Raw genomic sequence first — 23,839 nt, 5'->3', positions numbered from 1 at the left:
CAGCTCGTGCACAGGAGAGGGAGACAGAGAGAGAACCCCGATATTACAGCAGTGCAGTTATATCCACAACAATGACAACAATGACAAAGCCCACCACTCAGTCCCCTGCTATTGAACCTCTAATGGTATGGTTACAAGCCACAGCATTCAACACACTGCCCTTCACAGGCTAATGGACAAGAGTACTGCCTGTCAATATGATGCGTCCCTTTCCTATTAGCCTGATTTCCCAATCACCATATCTCTAGCATTTCACTACAGATATAATACAGATATAATACGATTATGGTAATAATAATGTTCACAATGTCAACACATGTTGATGATAATTATAGTAATAATACAAGTTATAGTTATAGCAATAATAATAATATCACTCTTCCATATTTAACTAAAAGCTGTCTCCCTCAGTCATACCAACTTACTAACAGGATCGTATAAGACTCTCACTGCACTGGTAAAGAGAGAGGGAGAGAGACTGAGCGAGCAAGCGCAGAAGAGAGAGAGAGCCAGAGAGGGAGGGAGAGACAGTGTGCAAGAGAGCGAGTGAGAGCGAAGCGAGCAAGAGAGAGAAGCGTGAGATAGAGAGAGAGAATGTATGGTGTCAGGGTAACGCTTCCTTGCTTGTATCCAGGGCCTTTGTGAATACACCATGGGATGCATCGGCTCACGGAGACTCAGTAAGACCTGCTATTCTTCACTTATGGCTGGGGGCTGTGGTTGGGGCTGGGGGCTGCGGCTTGGGTGGGAGAACAGGGGTCCTGCTTGCTGCTGTTCCGTACGGTGTGTGTGTGTGTGTGTGTGTGTGTGTGTGTGTGTGTGGGTGTGTGTGTGTGTGTGTGAATGGGCTGTGAGGACCGGGGGATGAAGAAGGGGGTGGATGGTAACCACATCACCGTTTAGATGGGGCTTGACAATTCACGTTTGGCCAAGATGTCAGCGACAATATGTGTTAAAATGTGCTGCTGTGTGTGTACGTTCCCCCTCCTTCCCTCCCTCTTCTCCTGCCTTGATTTAGGATGATGCCTGGCAGAGTGTATGTGTGTGTGGGAGGGAAAGTGAGAGAAGGATGGAGAGGAAGAGACGGGGGAGGCAGATTGAAAATGCTATGATAGTTGTTGTTCACAGAGAGGGAGAGATAGATAAAGGAAGAGAAGGAGAGGGAGAAAAAAGGGGAATATTATATTGTGTAGTATAGTATTACGTGTATAAATAGAGAGAGAGAGAGAGAGAGAGAGAGAGAGAGAGAGAGAGAGAGAGAGAGAGAGAGAGAGAGAGAGAGAGAGAGAGAGAGAGAAAGAAAGATGAGGTGGGCTGGAAGGAGAGAGGTAGGCAGAAAGAGAGAAAGAGAGGAGGTGGGCTGGAGGGAGAGAGGCAGGCAGCGAGAGAGAAAGAGAGATGAGGTGGGATGGAGGGAGAGAGGCAGGCAGCGAGAGAGAAAGAGAGACGAGGTGGGATGGAGGGAGAGAGGCAGGCAGCGAGAGAGAAAGAGAGATGAGGTGGGATGGAGGGAGAGAGGCAGGCAGGCAGAGAGGGAGAGAAAGAGAGATTAGGTGGGCTGGAGGGAGAGAGGCAGGCAGAGAGAGGGAAGACATGCTGAATTGTATTGCAGGCAAAGAGGAGGGAAGATGGAGGGAGGGGTTGAGATGGAGAGGGAGGGGTATATGTGAGGGAAAGAGTGTATGGGATTGCATAGAGTATTTTTTGGTCCTGGACAATACCCATCTGTGACACTTTAGGTAAATCAACGTCAGGACTGCTGAGCAGTCAGGATGGGGTGGGGGGGGGCGGGCGAGGTAGTAAACAATAATGCATACGATTAAAGGTAAACACACCTCAGAAATCATATAATGTATGTACAGAATAAGCATATGTAATTATTAACATGTACAGTCGAGTCTTCAATAGGAAACATCAACAACAAGTGGATTGTGATATGCTACAGAAAAACAGGAGGAAAGTACCTACGTAAAGTGCATTGTGAAATATTTGTCATCCACTTTGTACATTCGCATAATAACGTTCAATACATAATGATTCATGAACACTCAGTACAGCATGATGATGTGGCCGGGGACACGTTGCTTCTTGAATGTCCAATCGCTTGAAAACTCGGACTGTATCAACTGTGGACTACTGAAAAGAATAGCAAAATGTCGTTTTTGAGTGGATTTTCCCTTTTAAGCAAAAACCTCTAGACACAGTGGAGGCTACTTGCTTGAAGATATATTAGTACTGTAGTAGTCTTTCTCAGCACTGAGGTACAGTACCTAGTAGTTTTAAATGGCTGAAGGACACAGGTAGGTTAGAGGTGAACAAGGATGGGATCAATTCCATTTCATTTCAGCATGACATTACTTGAAATCCAGTGAACAAATTTAAAGCTGCCCATTATTATCATTATTTGAACTGCCTGAACTGAAATGGAATTGACCCCAGCTGTGGTATTGAGGTCAGCAATGTGGCATAGTGGTGAGTGAGTGAGTGAGGTGCCCCCCCCCCCCCCTTTAGAAATAACTGCGAACTAGAGATAACAACACATGAAGTATCCAAAGGATGAAAGACATTGTAGAATGAGTTGATGTCCAGGATGTAAACCAGTTGGCAGCAGGTGTGAGGTGAATAGTGAAGCCATGATAACTGTGTTAAACTAGCGCTATACACATAGAATTAGGAGTTAGAATACTAACTAGTAATTGAATAGGATCTCCATGGATATACAGGCCAGGGCACTTGTTTAGACACGAGTCACACACTGACAGTGAACTAATGGATGGTATTATTACTTATTATTTTGAAATGTCATGCAGACACGGGACAAAGAGTGAATTTGGCATGGTGGTGAATATTGATGTGTTCCACAGCATAGCCTGCAGAGCATTTTAATTGAAGTGAAGATTAAAAGGTTAGAAATACATACTGGAGTGGTACACTTTCTGTGAGTAGTCAGTCCCTAGTGGTTTGATTCTTAAAACAGAATTATTCTTAAAAGTCAAGCATGTTGTAACCATGGCAATGTTTCTGTCCTATGATTTTGACCACCATGGTGACTGAATTTAGGCTAGGGTTCTTCTAAGCTGTTGTTTAACACTTGATTTAGTGAAGAAGTGAGTGTGTGCTGCTGATACTGCAGTGTAAAGAGCTGGAGAGAGCAGCGTGGTGTGTAGGTCCGCCTGCCTGGGTGTGGCAGCAGTGTTTGTCCTGGGTGAGAAGGGGTTTAGTGTCCAGTATTGATCGGCCTCCTCAGCTGCAGTCCTCCCTGCCAACCACAGATCAACAGGAGGAGGCAGAGGAATACAATATCTACACACTGGACTAAGACTAGAGTATCTACACCCTGGAGTAAGACTACAGTATCTACGCCCTGGAGTAAGACTAGAGTATCTACACCCTGGAGTAAGACTAGAGTATCTACACCCTGGAGTAAGACTAGAGTATCTACACCCTGGAGTAAGACTAGAGTATCTACACACTGGAGTAAGACTAGAGTATCTACACCCTGGAGTAAGACTAGAGTATCTACACACTGGAGTAAGACTAGAGTATCTACGCCCTGGAGTAAGACTAGAGTATCTACACACTGGAGTAAGACTAGAGTATCTACGCCCTGGAGTAAGACTAGAGTATCTACACCCTGGAGTAAGACTAGAGTATCTACACCCTGGAGTAAGACTAGAGTATCTACACACTGGAGTAAGACTAGAGTATCTACACCCTGGAGTAAGACTAGAGTATCTACACCCTGGAGTAAGACTAGAGTATCTACACCCTGGAGTAAGACTAGAGTATCTACACCCTGGAGTAAGACTAGAGTATCTACACACTGGAGTAAGACTAGAGTATCTACGCCCTGGAGTAAGACTAGAGTATCTACACCCTGGAGTAAGACTAGAGTATCTACACACTGGAGTAAGACTAGAGTATCTACACACTGGAGTAAGACTAGAGTATCTACGCCCTGGAGTAAGACTAGAGTATCTACACCCTGGAGTAAGACTAGAGTATCTACACCCTGGAGTAAGACTAGAGTATCTACACACTGGAGTAAGACTAGAGTATCTACACCCTGGAGTAAGACTAGAGTATCTACACCCTGGAGTAAGACTAGAGTATCTACACCCTGGAGTAAGACTAGAGTATCTACACCCTGGAGTAAGACTAGAGTATCTACACACTGGAGTAAGACTAGAGTATCTACGCCCTGGAGTAAGACTAGAGTATCTACACCCTGGAGTAAGACTAGAGTATCTACACCCTGGAGTAAGACTAGAGTATCTACACCCTGGAGTAAGACTAGAGTATCTACACCCTGGAGTAAGACTACAGTATCTACGCCCTGGAGTAAGACTAGAGTATCTACACCCTGGAGTAAGACTAGAGTATCTACACCCTGGAGTAAGACTAGAGTATCTACACCCTGGACTAAGACTAGAGTATCTACACCCTGGAGTAAGACTAGAGTATCTACACCCTGGAGTAAGACTAGAGTATCTACACCCTGGAGTAAGACCAGAGTATCTACACACTGGACTAAGACCAGAGTATATACGCCCTGGAGTAAGACTAGAGTATCTACACACTGGACTAAGACCAGAGTATCTACACCCTGGAGTAAGACCAGAGTATCTACACACTGGACTAAGACCAGAGTATCTACACCCTGGAGTAAGACCAGAGTATCTACACCCTGGACTAAGACCAGTGTATCTACACCCTGGAGTAAGACCGGAGTATCTACACACTGGAGTAAGATCAGAGTATCTAAACACTGGACTAAGGCTCATGCAGGTCTGTATGCAATGTCAGTTCTTTAGTAAGCACCTGATAAATAGAAATGCTTCACTATTCTGCACCACCTGTGGTGTTGATAACTACAGTTTACCACATCCCTATACTATACCAAAAGTGGTGTTGATACCTGCAGTATACTACATCACTATTCTCTACCACCAGTGGTGTTAATCCAATAGCACATAACTATACCGTACCACCAGTGGTATTGATACCTATATCACATTAACCACAAGTGGTGTTGATTCCTATACTATACTGTACTGCAAGTGGTGTTGATGCCTACAGTATACATCATCACTATTCTGTACCAACAGTGGTGTTGATAACTATATCACATCACTATTATGTACCACCAGGGGTGTTGATTTTATTTATTTATTTTTATTTTACCTTTATTTAACCAGGTAGGCAAGTTGAGAACAAGTTCTCATTTACAATTGCGACCTGGCCAAGATAAAGCAAAGCAGTTTGACAGATACAACAACACAGAGTTACACATGGAGTAAAACAAACATACAGTCAATAATAAAGTATAAACAAGTCTATATACAATGTGAGCAAATGAGGTGAGAAGGGAGGTAAAGGCAAAAAAAGGCCTTGGTGGCAAGGTAAATACAATATAGCAAGTAAAACACTGGAATGGTAGTTTTGCAATGGAAGAATGTGCAAAGTAGAAATAAAAATAATGGGGTGCAAAGGAGCAAAATAAATAAATAAATTAAATACAGTTGGGAAAGAGGTAGTTGATAGGGCTAAATTATATGTGGGCTATGTACAGGTGCAGTAATCTGTGAGCTGCTCTGACAGTTGGTGCTTAAAGCTAGTGAGGGAGATAAGTGTTTCCAGTGGTGTTGATACCTATACCACATCACTATTATGTACCACCAGGGGTGTTGATTCCTATACCACATCACTATTATGTACCACCAGTGTTGTTGATTCCTACAGTATACCACATCACCAATATGTACTACCAGTGGTGTTGATTCCTATACCACATCACCAATATGTACTACCAGTGGTGTTGATTCCTATACCACATCACTATTATGTACCACCAGTGGTGTTGATACCTACATTATACCACATCACTATACTGTACCACCAGTGGTGTTGATTCCTATACCACATCACTATAATGTACCACCAGGGGTGTTGATTCCTATACCACATCACTATTATGTACCACCAGTGTTGTTGATTCCTACAGTATACCACATCACCAATATGTACTACCAGTGGTGTTGATACCTATATTACATCACTATACAACTAGTGGTGTTGATACCTATACCACATCACTATTATGTACCACCAGGGGTGTTGATTCCTATACCACATCACTATTATGTACCACCAGTGTTGTTGATTCCTACAGTATACCACATCACCAATATGTACTACCAGTGGTGTTGATTCCTATACCACATCACCAATATGTACTACCAGTGGTGTTGATTCCTATACCACATCACCAATATGTACTACCAGTGGTGTTGATACCTATACCACATCACTATTATGTACCACCAGTGGTGTTGATACCTATACCACATCACTATACTGTACCACCAGTGGTGTTGATACCTATACGACATCACTATTATGTACCACCAGTGGTGTTGATACCTATATCACATCACTATATTGTACCACAATTGGTGTTGATACCTATATCACATCACTATACTGTACCACCAGTGGTGTTGATTCCGAAACCAAATCAAAATGTTGTACCTCCCAGTGGTGTTGATACCTATACCACATCACTATTATGTACCACCATTGGTGTTGATACCTATATCACATCACTATACTGTACAACTAGTGGTGTTGATACCTATACCACATCACTATTATGTACCACCAGTGGTGTTGATACCTATATCACATCACTATACTGTACCACCATTGGTGTTGATACCTATACCACATCACTATTATGTACCACCATTGGTGTTGATACCTACATTATACCACATCACTATACTGTACCACCAGTGGTGTTGATTCCTATACCACATCACTATACTGTACCACCAGTGGTGTTGATACCTATACCACAAGTGGTGTTGATACCTACACCACATCACTATAATGTACCACCAGTGGTGTTGATACCTATATCACATCACTATACTGTACCACCATTGGTGTTGATACCTATACCACATCACTATATTGTCCCACCAGTGGTGTTGATACCTATACCACATCACTATTATGTACCACCATTGGTGTTGATACCTACATTATACCACATCACTATACTGTACCACCAGTGGTGTTGATTCCTATACCACATCACTATACTGTACCACCATTGGTGTTGATACCTATACCACATCACTATTATGTACCACCATTGGTGTTGATACCTACATTATACCACATCTCTATACTGTACCACCAGTGGTGTTGATACCTATACCACATTACTATACTGTACCACCATTGGTGTTGATACCTATATCACATCACTATACTGTACAACTAGTGGTGTTGATACCTATACCACATCACTATACTGTACCTCCAGTGGTGTTGATACCTATACCACATCACTATACTGTACCACCATTGGTGTTGATACCTATACCACATCACTATACTGTACCACCAGTGGTGTTGATACCTATACCACATCACTATACTGTACCACCATTGGTGTTGATACCTATATCACATCACTATACTGTACAACTAGTGGTGTTGATACCTATACCACATCACTATTATGTACCACCAGGGGTGTTGATACCTACAGTATACCACATCACTATTATGTACCACCAGTGGTGTTGATACCTATACCACATCACTATACTGTACCACAATTGGTGTTGATACCTATACCACATCACTATACTGTACCTCCAGTGGTGTTGATACCTATACCACATCACTATACTGTACCACCATTGGTGTTGATACCTATACCACATCACTATACTGTACCACCAGTGGTGTTGATACCTATACCACATCACTATACTGTACCACCATTGGTGTTGATACCTATATCACATCACTATACTGTACAACTAGTGGTGTTGATACCTATACCACATCACTATTATGTACCACCAGTGGTGTTGATACCTATATCACATCACTATTATGTACCACCAGGGGTGTTGATACCTACAGTATACCACATCACTATTATGTACCACCAGTGGTGTTGATACCTATACCACATCACTATACTGTACCTCCAGTGGTGTTGATACCTATACCACATCACTATACTGTACCACCATTGGTGTTGATACCTATACCACATCACTATACTGTACCACCAGTGGTGTTGATACCTATACCACATCACTATTATGTACCACCATTGGTGTTGATACCTATATCACATCACTATACTGTACAACTAGTGGTGTTGATACCTATACCACATCACTATTATGTACCACCAGTGGTGTTGATACCTATATCACATCACTATACTGTACCACCATTGGTGTTGATACCTATACCACATCACTATTATGTACCACCATTGGTGTTGATACCTACATTATACCACATCACTATACTGTACCACCAGTGGTGTTGATACCTATACCACATCACTATACTGTACCACCATTGGTGTTGATACCTATACCACATCACTATACTGTACCACCAGTGGTGTTGATACCTATACCACATCACTATTATGTACCACCATTGGTGTTGATACCTATATCACATCACTATACTGTACAACTAGTGGTGTTGATACCTATACCACATCACTATACTGTACCACCAGTGGTGTTGATACCTATACCACATCACTATACTGTACCTCCAGTGGTGTTGATACCTATACCACATCACTATACTGTACCACCATTGGTGTTGATACCTATACCACATCACTATACTGTACCACCAGTGGTGTTGATACCTATACCACATCACTATACTGTACCACCAGTGGTGTTGATACCTATACCACATCACTATTATGTACCACCATTGGTGTTGATACCTATATCACATCACTATACTGTACAACTAGTGGTGTTGATACCTATACCACATCACTATACTGTACCACCAGTGGTGTTGATACCTATACCACATCACTATACTGTACCTCCAGTGGTGTTGATACCTATACCACATCACTATACTGTACCACCATTGGTGTTGATACCTATACCACATCACTATACTGTACCACCAGTGGTGTTGATACCTATACCACATCACTATTATGTACCACCATTGGTGTTGATACCTATATCACATCACTATACTGTACAACTAGTGGTGTTGATACCTATACCACATCACTATTATGTACCACCAGTGGTGTTGATACCTATATCACATCACTATACTGTACCACCAGTGGTGTTGATACCTATACCACATCACTATACTGTACCACAAGTGGTGTTGATACCTACACCACATCACTATAATGTACCACCAGTGGTGTTGATACCTATATCACATCACTATACTGTACCACCATTGGTGTTGATACCTATACCACATCACTATATTGTCCCACCAGTGGTGTTGATACCTATACCACATCACTATTATGTACCACCATTGGTGTTGATACCTACATTATACCACATCACTATACTGTACCACCAGTGGTGTTGATTCCTATACCACATCACTATACTGTACCACCATTGGTGTTGATACCTATACCACATCACTATTATGTACCACCATTGGTGTTGATACCTACATTATACCACATCTCTATACTGTACCACCAGTGGTGTTGATACCTATACCACATCACTATACTGTACCACCATTGGTGTTGATACCTATACCACATCACTATACTGTACCACCAGTGGTGTTGATACCTATACCACATCACTATACTGTACCACCAGTGGTGTTGATACCTATACCACATCACTATTATGTACCACCATTGGTGTTGATACCTATATCACATCACTATACTGTACAACTAGTGGTGTTGATACCTATACCACATCACTATACTGTACCACCAGTGGTGTTGATACCTATACCACATCACTATACTGTACCTCCAGTGGTGTTGATACCTATACCACATCACTATACTGTACCACCATTGGTGTTGATACCTATACCACATCACTATACTGTACCACCAGTGGTGTTGATACCTATACCACATCACTATTATGTACCACCATTGGTGTTGATACCTATATCACATCACTATACTGTACAACTAGTGGTGTTGATACCTATACCACATCACTATTATGTACCACCAGTGGTGTTGATACCTATATCACATCACTATACTGTACCACCAGTGGTGTTGATACCTATACCACATCACTATACTGTACCACAAGTGGTGTTGATACCTACACCACATCACTATAATGTACCACCAGTGGTGTTGATACCTATATCACATCACTATACTGTACCACCATTGGTGTTGATACCTATACCACATCACTATATTGTCCCACCAGTGGTGTTGATACCTATACCACATCACTATTATGTACCACCATTGGTGTTGATACCTACATTATACCACATCACTATACTGTACCACCAGTGGTGTTGATTCCTATACCACATCACTATACTGTACCACCATTGGTGTTGATACCTATACCACATCACTATTATGTACCACCATTGGTGTTGATACCTACATTATACCACATCTCTATACTGTACCACCAGTGGTGTTGATACCTATACCACATCACTATACTGTACCACCATTGGTGTTGATACCTATATCACATCACTATACTGTACAACTAGTGGTGTTGATAGCTATACCACATCACTATACTGTACAACTAGTGGTGTTGATTCCTACATTACACCACATCACTATAATGTACCACCAGTGGTGTTGATACCTATTCCACATCACTATACTGTACCACTAGTGGTGTTGATACCTACATTACACCACATCACTATACTGTACCACAAGTGGTGTTGATACCTATACCACATCACTATACTGTACCACCAGTGGTGTTGATACCTATACCACATCACTATACTGTACCACCAGTGGTGTTGATAGCTATACCACATCACTATACTGTACAACTAGTGGTGTTGATTCCTACATTACACCACATCACTATAATGTACCACCAGTGGTGTTGATACCTATTCCACATCACTATACTGTACAACTAGTGGTGTTGATTCCTACATTACACCACATCACTATTGTCACGACTGCTGCCGAAGTCGTTGCCTCTCCTTGTTCGGGCGGTGCTCGGCGTTCGACGTCACCGGTCTTCTAGCCATCATTGATCCTTTTTTCATTTTCCATTGGTTTTGTCTTGTCTTCCCATACACCTGTTTTCAATCCCATTCATTACCTGTTGTGTATTTAACCCTCTGTTTCCCCTCATGTCTTTGTCAGAGATTGTTTTATTGTCAGTGTAGTGTGATTGTTGTATAGGTGTGCGTCGGGTCCTTGTACCCATGTTTATGTACATTTAGTGTTATGGAGCATACTCCGTGGACTTTATTAAAAGACTCCATTTTACACTCCATTTGACTCTCCTGCGCCTGACTTCCCTGCCACCTATTACATCTACGCATGACAGAATCTCTGACCAAATATATGAAGTCAGCAGGAGAGGACACTATGCCCATGGAGCTGGAGGAACGCGTTCAGGAACAAGCTAGGGAGATTGACGTTATCAGCTCCGTCATGGATCACATTGCCATGAAAATGGATCGCTGGGAGAGACAGGGAGTTTCTCCAGCGCCACCACCACCACAACCGGAATCTCCCGTGAACGATTTTTCCTCTCCGGAATCGAGGATCCATTTATCCCTACCTACGGGATACAACGGAGATACTGCCGGCTGCCAGGGTTTCCTCCTTAAACTGAACTTGTATCTAGCCACGGCCTCCCCAGTACCATCTGACCGTGAGAAGAGTTACGCCCTCGTCTCATGCCTCACCGGGAAAGCCCTGGAATGGGCCAGCGCTGTGTGTAGTAGGGAGGTTGCGGCGCTGGACCATTTTGAGGAGTTCACCCGCCAATTCCGGATAGTATTCGATCACCCACCTGAAGGCAAAGCAGCGGGTGAGCTTCTCTATCATCTGAGGCAGGAGACGAGGAGTGCACAGGATTTTGCCTTGGAGTTTAGGACCTTGGCTGCCGGCGCTGGATGGAGCGACAGGGCCCTGATCGACCATTACCGTTGTAGTCTACGCGAGGACGTCCGTCGGGAGCTGGCCTGTAGAGACACCACCCTCACCTTCGACCAGCTGGTGGACATGTCCATCAGGCTGGACAACATGCTGGCTACTCGTGGACGTCTAGATCGGGGTCTGGTTGTTCCATCCTCCCGCACCCTCTATGGAATTGGGAGGGATGGTGCGCAGGGAGACCGGAGGGGGTTCCCGCTCGAGCACCATTCAAGGTCGCAGAGAGCACACTGCTGGTCGGTGCCGGGTTGGTTCCTCTGGGAATAGAGAGGGCAGGCAGGGCATTCTGGCGTCACCCCAGGTGAGTAGGCACCATTCTCATCCAGAGCCCTCTGCTGCACTAATGTTTGTCTCTGTCTCTTTTCCTGACTTTTCACTGCATTCCCAGTATAAGGCGCTAGTAGATTCGGGTGCGGCTGGAAATTTCATTAATAAAAGTCTAGCTCATAGTTTAGGGATCCCTATTGTTCCTGTGGATATGCCTTTCCCTATTCATGCCGCTTAGATAGTCGACCATTAGGGTCAGGGTTTATCAGGGAGGTAACCGCACCTTTGTGTATGATAACGCAGGAGGGTCACAAGGAGAAGATTAGTCTTTTCCTTATTGATTCTCCTGCGTATTCTGTGGTGCTAGGCCTACCCTGGTTAGTTTGTCATAACCCCACTGTTTCTTGGCCACAGAGGGCTCTCACAGGGTGGTCGCGAGAATGCTCAGGTAGGTGTTTAGGGGTTTCCGTTGGTGCTACTACGGTGGAAAGTCCAGACCAGGTCTCCACCGTGCGCATTCCCCCCGAATATGCCGATTTGGCTCTCGCCTTCTGTAAAAAGAAGGCGACTCAATTACCACCCCATCGACTGGGGGATTGTGCGATAGATTTCCTGGTAGACGCTGCATATCCCAAGAGTCACGTGTATCCCCTGTCGCAAGCGGAGACGGAGGCTATGGAGACATATATCTCTGAATCCCTGCATCAGGGGTTCATTCAGCCATCCATTTCACCCGTCTCTTCGAGTTTCTTTTTTGTGAAAAAAAAAGGATGGCGGTTTACGCCCGTGCGTTGATTATCGAGGTCTTAATAAAATCACAGTGAAATATAGTTACCCGCTACCTCTGATCAATACGATTATTGAGTTAATGCACGGGGCACGTTTTTTCACAAAATTGGATCTCAGGAGTGCGTACAATCTGGTGCGTATTAAGAAGGGTGATGAGTGGAAGACGGCATTTAGCACCACCTCAGGTCATTATGAGTACCTGGTCATGCCATATGGGTTGATGAATGCTCCATCAGTTTTCCAATCATTTGTAGATGAGATCTTCAGGGACCTGCACGGGCAGGGTGTAGTGGTGTATATCGATGATATTCTGATATACTCTGCTACATGCGCAGAGCATGTGTCCCTGGTGCGCAGGGTGCTTGGTCGCCTGTTGGAGCATGATCTATATGTCAAGTCTGAGAAATGCTTGTTTTTCCAACAATCCATCTCCTTCCTAGGGCATCGGATTTCCACTTCAGGAGTGGAGATGGAGAGCGACCGCATTACAGCCGTGCGTAATTGGCCGACTCCAACCACGGTAAAGGAGTTGCAGCGTTTTTTGGGGTTTTCCAATTACTACCGGAGGTTTATCCCGGGTTTTGGTCAGGTGGCAGCTCCCATTACCTCACTGCTAAAGGGGGGCCCGGTGCGCTTGCAGTGGTCGGCTGAGGCGAACAGGGCTTTTGAGCACCTGAAGACTCTGTTTACTTCTGCGCCTGTGCTGGCTCATCCGGATCCCTCTTTGCCATTCATAGTGGAGGTGGACGCATCCGAAGCTGGGATAGGAGCAGTGCTCTCTCAGCGTTCGGGTACGCCACTGAAGCTTCGCCCCTGTGCTTTCTTTTCTAAGAAGCTCAGCCCGGCGGAGCGAAACTATGATGTGGGGAACCGGGAGCTGTTGTAGAAGCTTTGAAGGTGTGGAGGCATTGGCTTGAGGGGGCTAAACACCCTTTTCTCATCTGGACTGACCACTGCAATCTGGAGTATATCCGGCAGGCAAAGAGATTGAATCCTCGCCAGGCAAGGTGGGCCATGTTTTTCACTCGTTTTGTGTTTACTCTTTCTTACAGACCAGGCTCCCAGAACGTTAAGGCAGACGCATTGTCTCGGCTGTATGACACAGAGGAGCGGTCCATGGATCCCACTCCCATACTCCCAGCTTCGTGTTTGGTGGCGCCAGTAGTGTGGGAGCTGGACGCGGACATTGAGCGGGCGTCACGTGCAGAGCCTTCTCCCCCTGAGTGTCCAGCTGGTCGTCTGTACGTTCCGTCTGCTGTACGCGACCGATTGATATATTGGGCTCACACGTCACCCTCCTCTGGTCATCCTGGGATAGGTCGGACGATGCGCTGTCTTGACGGGAGATACTGGTGGCCCACTTTAGCTAAGGACGTGAGGATTTATGTTTCTTCCTGCTCGGTGTGCGCCCAGTGCAAGGCTCCTAGACACCTGCCCAGAGGTAAGCTACAACCTCTACCCGTTCCTCAACGGCCGTGGTCACACCTGTCGGTGGATTTTTTGACCGATCTTCCACCTTCACAGGGTTACACCACGATCCTGGTCGTTGTGGATCGGTTTTCTAAGTCCTGTCGTCTCCTCCCTTTGCCCGGTCTCCCTACGGCCTTACAAACTGCAGAGGCCCTGTTTACACACGTTTTCCGGCACTATGGGGTGCCTGAGGATATAGTGTCTGATCGGGGTCCCCAGTTCACATCAAGGGTCTGGAAGGCGTTCATGGAGCGTCTGGGGATCTCGGTTAGTCTTACCTCAGGTTTTCACCCCGAGAGTAATGGGCAGGTGGAGAGAGTTAACCAGGATGTGGGTAGGTTTCTGCGGTCTTATTGCCAGGATCGGCCGGGGGAGTGGGCGAAGTTCGTGCCCTGGGCAGAGATGGCTCAGAACTCGCTACGTCACTCCTCCACTAACCTTACTCCCTTTCAATGTGTATTAGGGTATCAGCCGGTTCTGGCTCCTTGGCATCAGAGCCAGACCGAGGCCCCTGCGGTGGACAATTGGTTTCGGCACGCTGAGGAGACCTGGGAGGCAGCCCACGTCCACCTTCAGCGTGCCATAAGGCGCCAGAAAATTGGCGCAGACCGTCGCCGCAGTGAGGCCCCAGTGTTCGCACCAGGGGACAGGGTCTGGCTCTCGACCCGAAACCTGCCCCTTCGCCTTCTCTGCCGGAAGCTGGGTCCGCGGTTTGTGGGGCCGTTTAAAGTCCTGAGGAGAGTGAACGAGGTATGTTATAGGTTACAACTACCCACTCATTACCGTATTAACCCCTCGTTCCATGTGTCTCTCCTCAGGCCGATGGTGGCTGGCCCGCTCCAGGAGGCTGAAGTGCGTAATGTTCCTCCGCCTCCTCTAGACATCGAGGGGGTTCCGGCGTACTCTGTTCGATCCATTTTGGATTCGAGACGTCGGGCGAGGGGCCTTCAGTACCTCGTGGACTGGGAGGGGTACGGGCCGGAGGAGAGATGCTGGGTTCCGGTGGAGGACGTGTTAGATCCTTCCATGTTATCAGAATTCCACCGTCTCCATCCGGATCGCCCTGCACCTCGCCTTCCGGGTCGTCCCCGAGGCCGGTGTCGACGCGCAGCTGGAGCCGCGCGTCAGGGGGGGGGGTACTGTCACGACTGCTGCCGAAGTCGTTGCCTCTCCTTGTTCGGGCGGTGCTCGGCGTTCGTCACCGGTCTTCTAGCCATCATTGATCCTTTTTTCATTTTCCATTGGTTTTGTCTTGTCTTCCCATACACCTGTTTTCAATCCCATTCATTACCTGTTGTGTATTTAACCCTCTGTTTCCCCTCATGTCTTTGTCAGAGATTGTTTTATTGTCAGTGTAGTGTGATTGTTGTATAGGTGTGCGTCGGGTCCTTGTACCCATGTTTATGTACATTTAGTGTTATGGAGCATACTCCGTGGACTTTATTAAAAGACTCCATTTTACACTCCATTTGACTCTCCTGCGCCTGACTTCCCTGCCACCTATTACATCTACGCATGACAACTATAATGTACCACCAGTGGTGTTGATTCCTATACCACATCACTATTATGTACCACCAGTGGTGTTGATACCTATACCACATCACTATTTACCACCAGTGGTGTTGATTCCTATACCACATCACTATTATGTACCACCAGTGGTGTTGATAGCTATACCACATCACTATACTGTACAACTAGTGGTGTTGATTCCTACATTACACCACATCACTATAATGTACCACCAGTGGTGTTGATACCTATTCCACATCACTATACTGTACAACTAGTGGTGTTGATTCCTACATTACACCACATCACTATTGTCACGACTGCTGCCGAAGTCGTTGCCTCTCCTTGTTCGGGCGGTGCTCGGCGTTCGACGTCACCGGTCTTCTAGCCATCATTGATCCTTTTTTCATTTTCCATTGGTTTTGTCTTGTCTTCCCATACACCTGTTTTCAATCCCATTCATTACCTGTTGTGTATTTAACCCTCTGTTTCCCCTCATGTCTTTGTCAGAGATTGTTTTATTGTCAGTGTAGTGTGATTGTTGTATAGGTGTGCATGTACATTTAGTGTTATGGAGCATACTCCGTGGACTTTATTAAAAGACTCCATTTTACACTCCATTTGACTCTCCTGCGCCTGACTTCCCTGCCACCTATTACATCTACGCATGACAACTATAATGTACCACCAGTGGTGTTGATTCCTATACCACATCACTATTATGTACCACCAGTGGTGTTGATACCTATACCACATCACTATTTACCACCAGTGGTGTTGATTCCTATACCACATCACTATTATGTACCACCAGTGGTGTTGATACCTATACCACATCACTATTATGTACCACCAGTGGTGTTGATTCCTATACCACATCACTATTATGTACCACCAGTGGTGTTGATACCTATTCCACATCACTAATGTACCACCAGTGGTGTTGATACCTATTCCACATCACTATTCTGTACCACCAGTGGTGTTACCTATACCACATCACTATTCTGTACCACCAGTGGTGTTGATACCTACATTATACCACATCACTATACTGTACCACCAGTGGTGTTGATACCTATACCACATCACTATACTGTACCACCAGTGGTGTTGATACCTATTCCACATCACTATTCTGTACCACCATTGGTGTTGATTCCTACATTATACCACATCACTATTCTGTACCACCAGTGGTGTTGATACCTATACCACATCACTATACTGTACCACCAGTGGTGTTGATACCTATTCCACATCACTATTCTGTACCACCATTGGTGTTGATTCCTACATTATACCACATCACTATTCTGTACCACCAGTGGTGTTGATACCTATACCATATCACTATACTGGAACTTTCATTGCGCACACCTGGCCCCTATTCCCACTGATTGTACTTGTAACGGAATTCCTCTTCAGAGGAGGAGTAGCAAGGATCAGACCAATGTGCAGAGTGGTAAGTGTCCATAATGATATATTTAATAAATCAACTGAACACTGAACAAAATAACAAAAGTACAAACAACCGACACAGTCCCGTATGGTGAAAACACTAACACAGGATACAACCACCCACAAAACACAATAGAAAACAGGCTACCTAAATATGGCTCCCAATCAGAGACAACGACTGACACCTGCCTCTGATTGAGAACCCTACTAGGCCAAACACATAGAAATATAACAGAACAAAACATAGAATGCCCACCCCAACTCACACCCAGACCAACTAAAATAAAGACATTAAAAAGGAACTAAGGTCAGAACGTGACAGTACCCCCCCAAAGGTTCGGACTCCGGCCGCAAAACCTGAACGTATAGGGGGAGGTCTGGGTGGGCATTTACCGTGGTGGCGGCTCTGGAGCGGGACGTGGACCCCACTCCACCATAGTCTCGGCCCACTTATGTGGCACCTTAGGAGTGGCGACCCTCGCCATCGACCCCGGATTGGGGACCCTAGCAACGGGTTCCGAATGGAGGGGAGATTCCGGCAGCGCCGGAGTGACGTGCGGCTCTGGACAGACGGGAGACTCTGGCAGCTCAGGACAGACGGGAGACTCTGGCAGCTCCTGACTGACCGGCGGCTCAGGACAGACGGGAGACTCTGGCAGCTCATATTCCCCAGCCTGTGCCCAGGGTCTCTTGCCGTCCAGAATCTCCTCCCATGTGCATGAGTCCAGAGATTTCTGCTGCTGCCCGTTACCACGCTGCTTGGTCCTTGAGTGGTGGGTGGTTCTGTAACGGAATTCCTCTTCTTCAGAGGAGGAGTAGCAAGGATCAGACCAATGTGCAGAGTGGTAAGTGTCCATAATGATATATTTAATAAATCAACTGAACAAAAGTACAAACAAACAACCCGAAACAGTCCCGTATGGTGAAAACACTAACACAGGATACAACCACCCACAAAACACAATAGAAAACAGGCTACCTAAATATGGCTCCCAATCAGAGACAACGACTGATACCTGCCTCTGATTGAGAACCATACTAGGCCAAACACATAGACATATAACAACAGAACAAAACATAGAAAAACAACATAGAATGCCCACCCCAACTCACACCCTGACCAACTAAAATAAAGACATAAAAAAGGAACTAAGGTCAGAACGTGACAGTATTTGTATATATGTATATATATTCACCATGGTGGTGTCGATTACTGTTACAATGTCCGTTGGTGCGTGTGAGTTTTGTGCTGTGTGTTTTGGGCTTTCATGACCATGTGGATTCCGCCGATGATTACGGGTCTCGCCCCGTGTGATAATCATTGTGCGCTTATGTTATTTATTCGAGGTACTCCTTGCTCTTTTGCTGGGGTTTCAACCCTGTGTTTTGTTTACGTGTTTGTTTGGTCTTTGTCCCTGTGCCTTTACACGGCATGCCATAAATTGGGATGAATAAAACCCCTATTACACATTCCTGCGCCTGTCTCCCGACTCATTCATGCCAACGTGACAGAATAATCGACCATTAAGGGAGACAGTGGGAACGACCCGTCCGACGACGCTGCGACTGGTCCGTCTGGCGTAAATAATAAACAAAGATGCAACAAAAGGTCTTATTGTAATAATTACATTTTAAATATGTATATTGTCAGTGTTATGTTTAACTCAGGTCTTTTCATTAGGGAAGCAGTGTAAAATATTTGTTTATAACTTCTTTGGACTGTTGCTGTAATGAGAATTTTGGTGTTGATCGTTGTGGAAATTGTGGTAAAATACATCATACCTAATAATAGAAAAAACATAGATAAGTACAGATCCTAATCTCAGCGATTCAAGAAAATGACAAGAGAAATTACACTTGAGAATTTTTGCGTCAAATGTCAGTTCCGTGAGAATGACCTGTGTGTGTGTGTGAGCATACTCACTCCTCTTTTTTGGAGTGTGTGCTGTAGTGTGTGTGTGTGTGCATACTCTCTCCTCTTTTTGAGGTGTGTGTTGTAGTGTGTGTGTTGTATGTGTACGTATACAGTGTGTATTTATAAAGTGTGTGTGTGTGTGTGTGCGTGTGCGGCCAGCTTTCCATTACACTGCTTTGTTTACGATATTTCGTTACTGAAAGGGATTCCCTGATATTGAGTTGATTAAAAGTGCTAACAGACAGACAGACAGATACGATTCACTCTACACTCTTAGAAGAAAAGGTGCTATCTAGAACTTTAACGGGTTCTTCGACTGTTCCCATAGAAGAACCCTTTGAAGAGCCCTTTTTGGTTTCAGGTAGAACCCCTTTGGTTCTAGTTAGAACCCTTTTGGTTCCTTGTAGAACTCTTTCCACAGAGGGTTCTACATGGAACACAAAATAATTATATCTAGAACCAAAAAGGATTCTATCCAGAACCAAAAAGTGTTATCCTATGGGGACAGCTGAAGAACCCTTTTGGAACCCTTTTTTCACAAGCACAGTGATTGGAGCATTGATTGGCTGAGGACTGAATCGACTGACACATAAACACAGTCAAGGTGAACGACTCAGTGAAGAACTACTTAATTGAAAGGGTGTGTGTGTGTGTGTGTGTGTGTGTGTGTGTGTGTGTGTGTGTGTGTGTGTGTGTGTGTGTGTGTGTGTGTGTGTGTGTGTGTGTGTGTGTGTGTGCGTGTGTGCATGTGTATGAGAGTGCCCATACGCACTTGTGTGTGTGTGACTGTGTGTTTATTAGAGTGGCCGTGTGTGGGCGCAGTGTGACAGTCCTTGCTGGTGAACACAGTGACTCAGTCTGAGAGTGAGTTATGAAACTGACACGCCATCTTGCCTTTAATGCTGACAGATTGTGTGTGTGTGTGTGTGTGTGTGTTGGTATGTGCACAACACTGCTATTGTCTATATCATTACCACTAACAACAGATAGAAGAAATAAAGCATGGTGAACTATTACAGAGCACTGTGTTTCACACCTTTCCCCACTTATCCCCCGATCGTACAGGCCTTTATTCGTTGAATCAGATGAATCAGGTTAGTGTAGGGCTGGAGAAAAATGTTGGTGATCACTACTTAGGTCTTAGCCCAGGCTGTCAGTCGTGTTAATCCATGCAGGGTCCTACAGGTGGTGGGGTTAATGACTAAGCTGGAGTAATGAGGCATGGCCTACCCGCTCATGACAGGTGCATGTACCATTGGAGGGTGGAGCAGAGGGAAGAATTTTTTTCAGGAACACTCTTACTCTTTTAGCCTTTCACCCTTTCACCCCCAGCCTCCCCATACGCTCTCTCTGTACCATCTGGAGCTCTGGTGCTCAGCTGTTTCCCAGCCTCTCCATACGCTCTCTCTGTACCATCTGGAGCTCTGGTGCTCAGCTGTTTCCCAGCCTCCCCATACGCTCTCTCTGTACCATCTGGAGCTCTGATGCTCAGCTGTTTCCCAGCCTCTCCATACGCTCTCTCTGTACCATCTGGAGCTCTGGTGCTCAGCTGTTTCCCAGCCTCCCCATACGCTCTCTCTGTACCATCTGGAGCTCTGATGCTCAGCTGTTTCCCAGCCTCTCCATACGCTCTCTCTGTACCATCTGGAGCTCTGATGCTCAGCTGTTTCCCAGCCTCTCCATACGCTCTCTCTGTACCATCTGGAGCTCTGGTGCTCAGCTGTTTCCCAGCCTCTCCATACGCTCTCTCTGTACCATCTGGAGCTCTGATGCTCAGCTGTTTCCCAGGCTCTCCATACGCTCTCTCTGTACCATCTAGAGCTCTGGTGCTCAGCTGTTTCCCGGCCCAACTCTCTCACACAACAGCCCTCTACAAGTTCAGCCTGCCTCCCACCGTGTCAACTAGCCTCACCCCAGCACCAGCCAACCAGAACAGAGACCCCCTGTTCATATCCAGCTCTGCATCGCTCGTTTGCAGCAGGGCTTCTGAAATAAAAAGACAGATGATGCTCAAGCGCTTCTTTCCATGTCAGTGGGAGTTGTCAGGTCGCCGCCGGAGTCTTAGCTGACAGGACAGCCGCTGCAGATCTATGGTTGTTCGTTTGGCACGGCCGCCATGCTCTGTCACCCCTCCTCTTTCTTCTCTCTTGCTCCTCTCTTTCTCCTCTCTTCTTCATCTCTTCCTCCTCTCTTTCTCATCCCCTTCACTGCCTCTCCTTCTCTCGCTCCAGAGTGGCTGGGTCTCAATTGGACCCGTCTCCTCCATTGCCGCAGGGGATATCTATCTAAAAAGAGAGCTGGACTGGGGATGGGGGAGAGAGCTGGGCTGGGGATGGGGGAGAGGGCTGGGCTGGGGATGGGGGAGAGAGCTGGGCTGGGTATAGGGGATAGAGCTGGACTGGGTATAAGGGAGAGAGCTGGACTGGGGATGGGGGAGAGAGCTGGACTGGGTATAGGGGAGAGAGCTGGACTGGGTATAAGGGAGAGAGCTGGACTGGGGATGGGGGAGAGAGCTGGACTGGGGATGGGGGAGAGAGCTGGGCGGGGGATGGGGGAGAGAGCTGGACTGGGGATGGGGGAGAGAGCTGGACTGGGTATAAGGGAGAGAGCTGGACTGGGGATGGGGGAGAGGGCTGGGCTGGGGATGGGGGAGAGAGCTGGGCTGGGTATAAGGGAGAGAGCTGGACTGGGTATAAGGGAGAGAGCTGGACTGGGGATGGGGTAGAGAGCTGGACTAGGGATGGGGGAGAGAGCTGGGCTGGGTATAAGGGAGAGAGCTGGACTGGGTATAAGGGAGAGAGCTGGACTGGGGATGGGGGAGAGAGCTGGACTGGGGATGGGGGAGAGAGCTGGGCGGGGGATGGGGGAGAGAGCTGGACTGGGGATGGGGGAGAGAGCTGGACTGGGTATAAGGGAGAGAGCTGGACTGGGGATGGGGGAGAGGGCTGGGCTGGGGATGGGGGAGAGAGCTGGGCTGGGTATAAGGGAGAGAGCTGGACTGGGTATAAGGGAGAGAGCTGGGCTGGGTATAAGGGAGAGAGCTGGACTGGGGATGGGGGAGAGAACTGGACTGGGGATGGGGGAGAGAGCTGGACTGGGGATGGGGGAGAGAGCTGGGCTGGGTATAGGGGAGAGATGGGTATGGGGGAGAGAGCTGGGCTGGGGATGGGGGAGAGGGCTGGGCTGGGGATGGGGGAGAGAGCTGGACTGGGTATAAGGGAGAGAGCTGGACTGGGTATAGGGGAGAGAGCTGGACTGGGTATAAGGGAGAGAGCTGGGCTGGGGATGGGGGAGAGAGCTGGACTGGGGATGGGGGAGAGAGCTGGGCTGGGGATGGGGGAGAGAGCTGGGCTGGGTATAGGGGAGAGAGCTGGGTATACGGGAGAGAGCTGGGCTGGGGATGGGGGAGAGAGCTGGGCTGGGGATGGGGGAGAGAACTGGACTGGGTATAAGGGAGAGAGCTGGACTGAGTATAAGGGAGAGAGCTGGGCTGGGGATGGGGGCGAGAGCTGGACTGGGTATAAGGGAGAGAGCTGGGCTGGGGATGGGGGAGAGAGCTGGGCTGGGGATGGGGGAGAGAGCTGGGCTGGGGTTTGGGGAGAGAGCTGGACTGGGTATAAGGGAGAGAGCTGGACTGGGTATAGGGGAGAGAGCTGGGTATGGGGGAGAGAGCTGGGCTGGGGATGGGGGAGAGAGCTGGGCTGGGGATGGGGGAGAGAGCTGGGCTGGGTATAGGGGAGAGAGCTGGGTATGGGGGAGAGAGCTGGGCTGGGGATGGGGGAGAGAGCTGGCTGGGGATGGGGGAGAGAGCTGGGCTGGGGATGGGGGAGAGAGCTGGGCTGGGTATAGGGGAGAGAGCTGGGTATGGGGGAGAGAGCTGGGCTGGGTATAGGGGAGAGAGCTGGGCTGGGTATAGGGGAGAGAGCTGGGTATGGGGGAGAGAGCTGGGCTGGGTATAGGGGAGAGAGTTGGGTATGGGGGAGAGAGCTGGGCTGGGTATAGGGGAGAGAGTTGGGTATGGGGGAGAGAGCTGGGCTGGGTATAGGGGAGAGAGTTGGGTATGGGGGAGAGAGCTGGGCTGGGTATAGGGGAGAGAGTTGGGTATGGGGGAGAGAGCTGGGCTGGGTATAGGGGAGAGAGCTGGGCTGGGTATGGGGGAGAGAGCTGGGCTGGGTATAGGGGAGAGAGTTGGGTATGGGGGAGAGAGCTGGGCTGGGTATAGGGGAGAGAGCTGGGTATGGGGGAGAGAGCTGGGCTGGGTATGGGGGAGAGAGCTGGGCTGGGTATAGGGGAGAGAGTTGGGTATGGGGGAGAGAGCTGGGCTGGGTATAGGGGAGAGAGCTGGGTATGGGGGAGAGAGCTGGGCTGGGTATAGGGGAGAGAGTTGGGTATGGGGGAGAGAGCTGGGCTGGGTATAGGGGAGAGAGCTGGGCTGG

General features: G+C 47.2%; 1 protein-coding gene across 4 annotated transcripts in view; it reads left to right on the top strand.

The window, feature by feature from the left end:
• The first annotated feature begins 522 nt into the window (after window positions 1-522).
• fam131bb (family with sequence similarity 131 member Bb) overlaps window positions 523-23,839 on the top strand; it is a 44,875-nt gene continuing 21,558 nt past the window's right edge. For all 4 annotated transcript variants that reach the window (XM_021590221.2, XM_021590220.2, XM_036968939.1 and 1 more), the window contains exon 1: window positions 523-680. In XM_021590221.2, the coding sequence (XP_021445896.1) occupies window positions 653-680 (28 nt within the window). In that variant the 5' untranslated portion in view covers window positions 523-652. The remainder of the gene's footprint in view (window positions 681-23,839) is intronic.

The sequence above is a fragment of the Oncorhynchus mykiss genome, chromosome 3 (genome assembly GCF_013265735.2).
Source record: "Oncorhynchus mykiss isolate Arlee chromosome 3, USDA_OmykA_1.1, whole genome shotgun sequence".
In the NCBI taxonomy this organism is placed as follows: Eukaryota; Metazoa; Chordata; class Actinopteri; order Salmoniformes; family Salmonidae; genus Oncorhynchus; species Oncorhynchus mykiss.
Note: the sequence above shows the minus strand (reverse complement) of the source record. Positions and strands in the feature narration are given on the sequence as shown.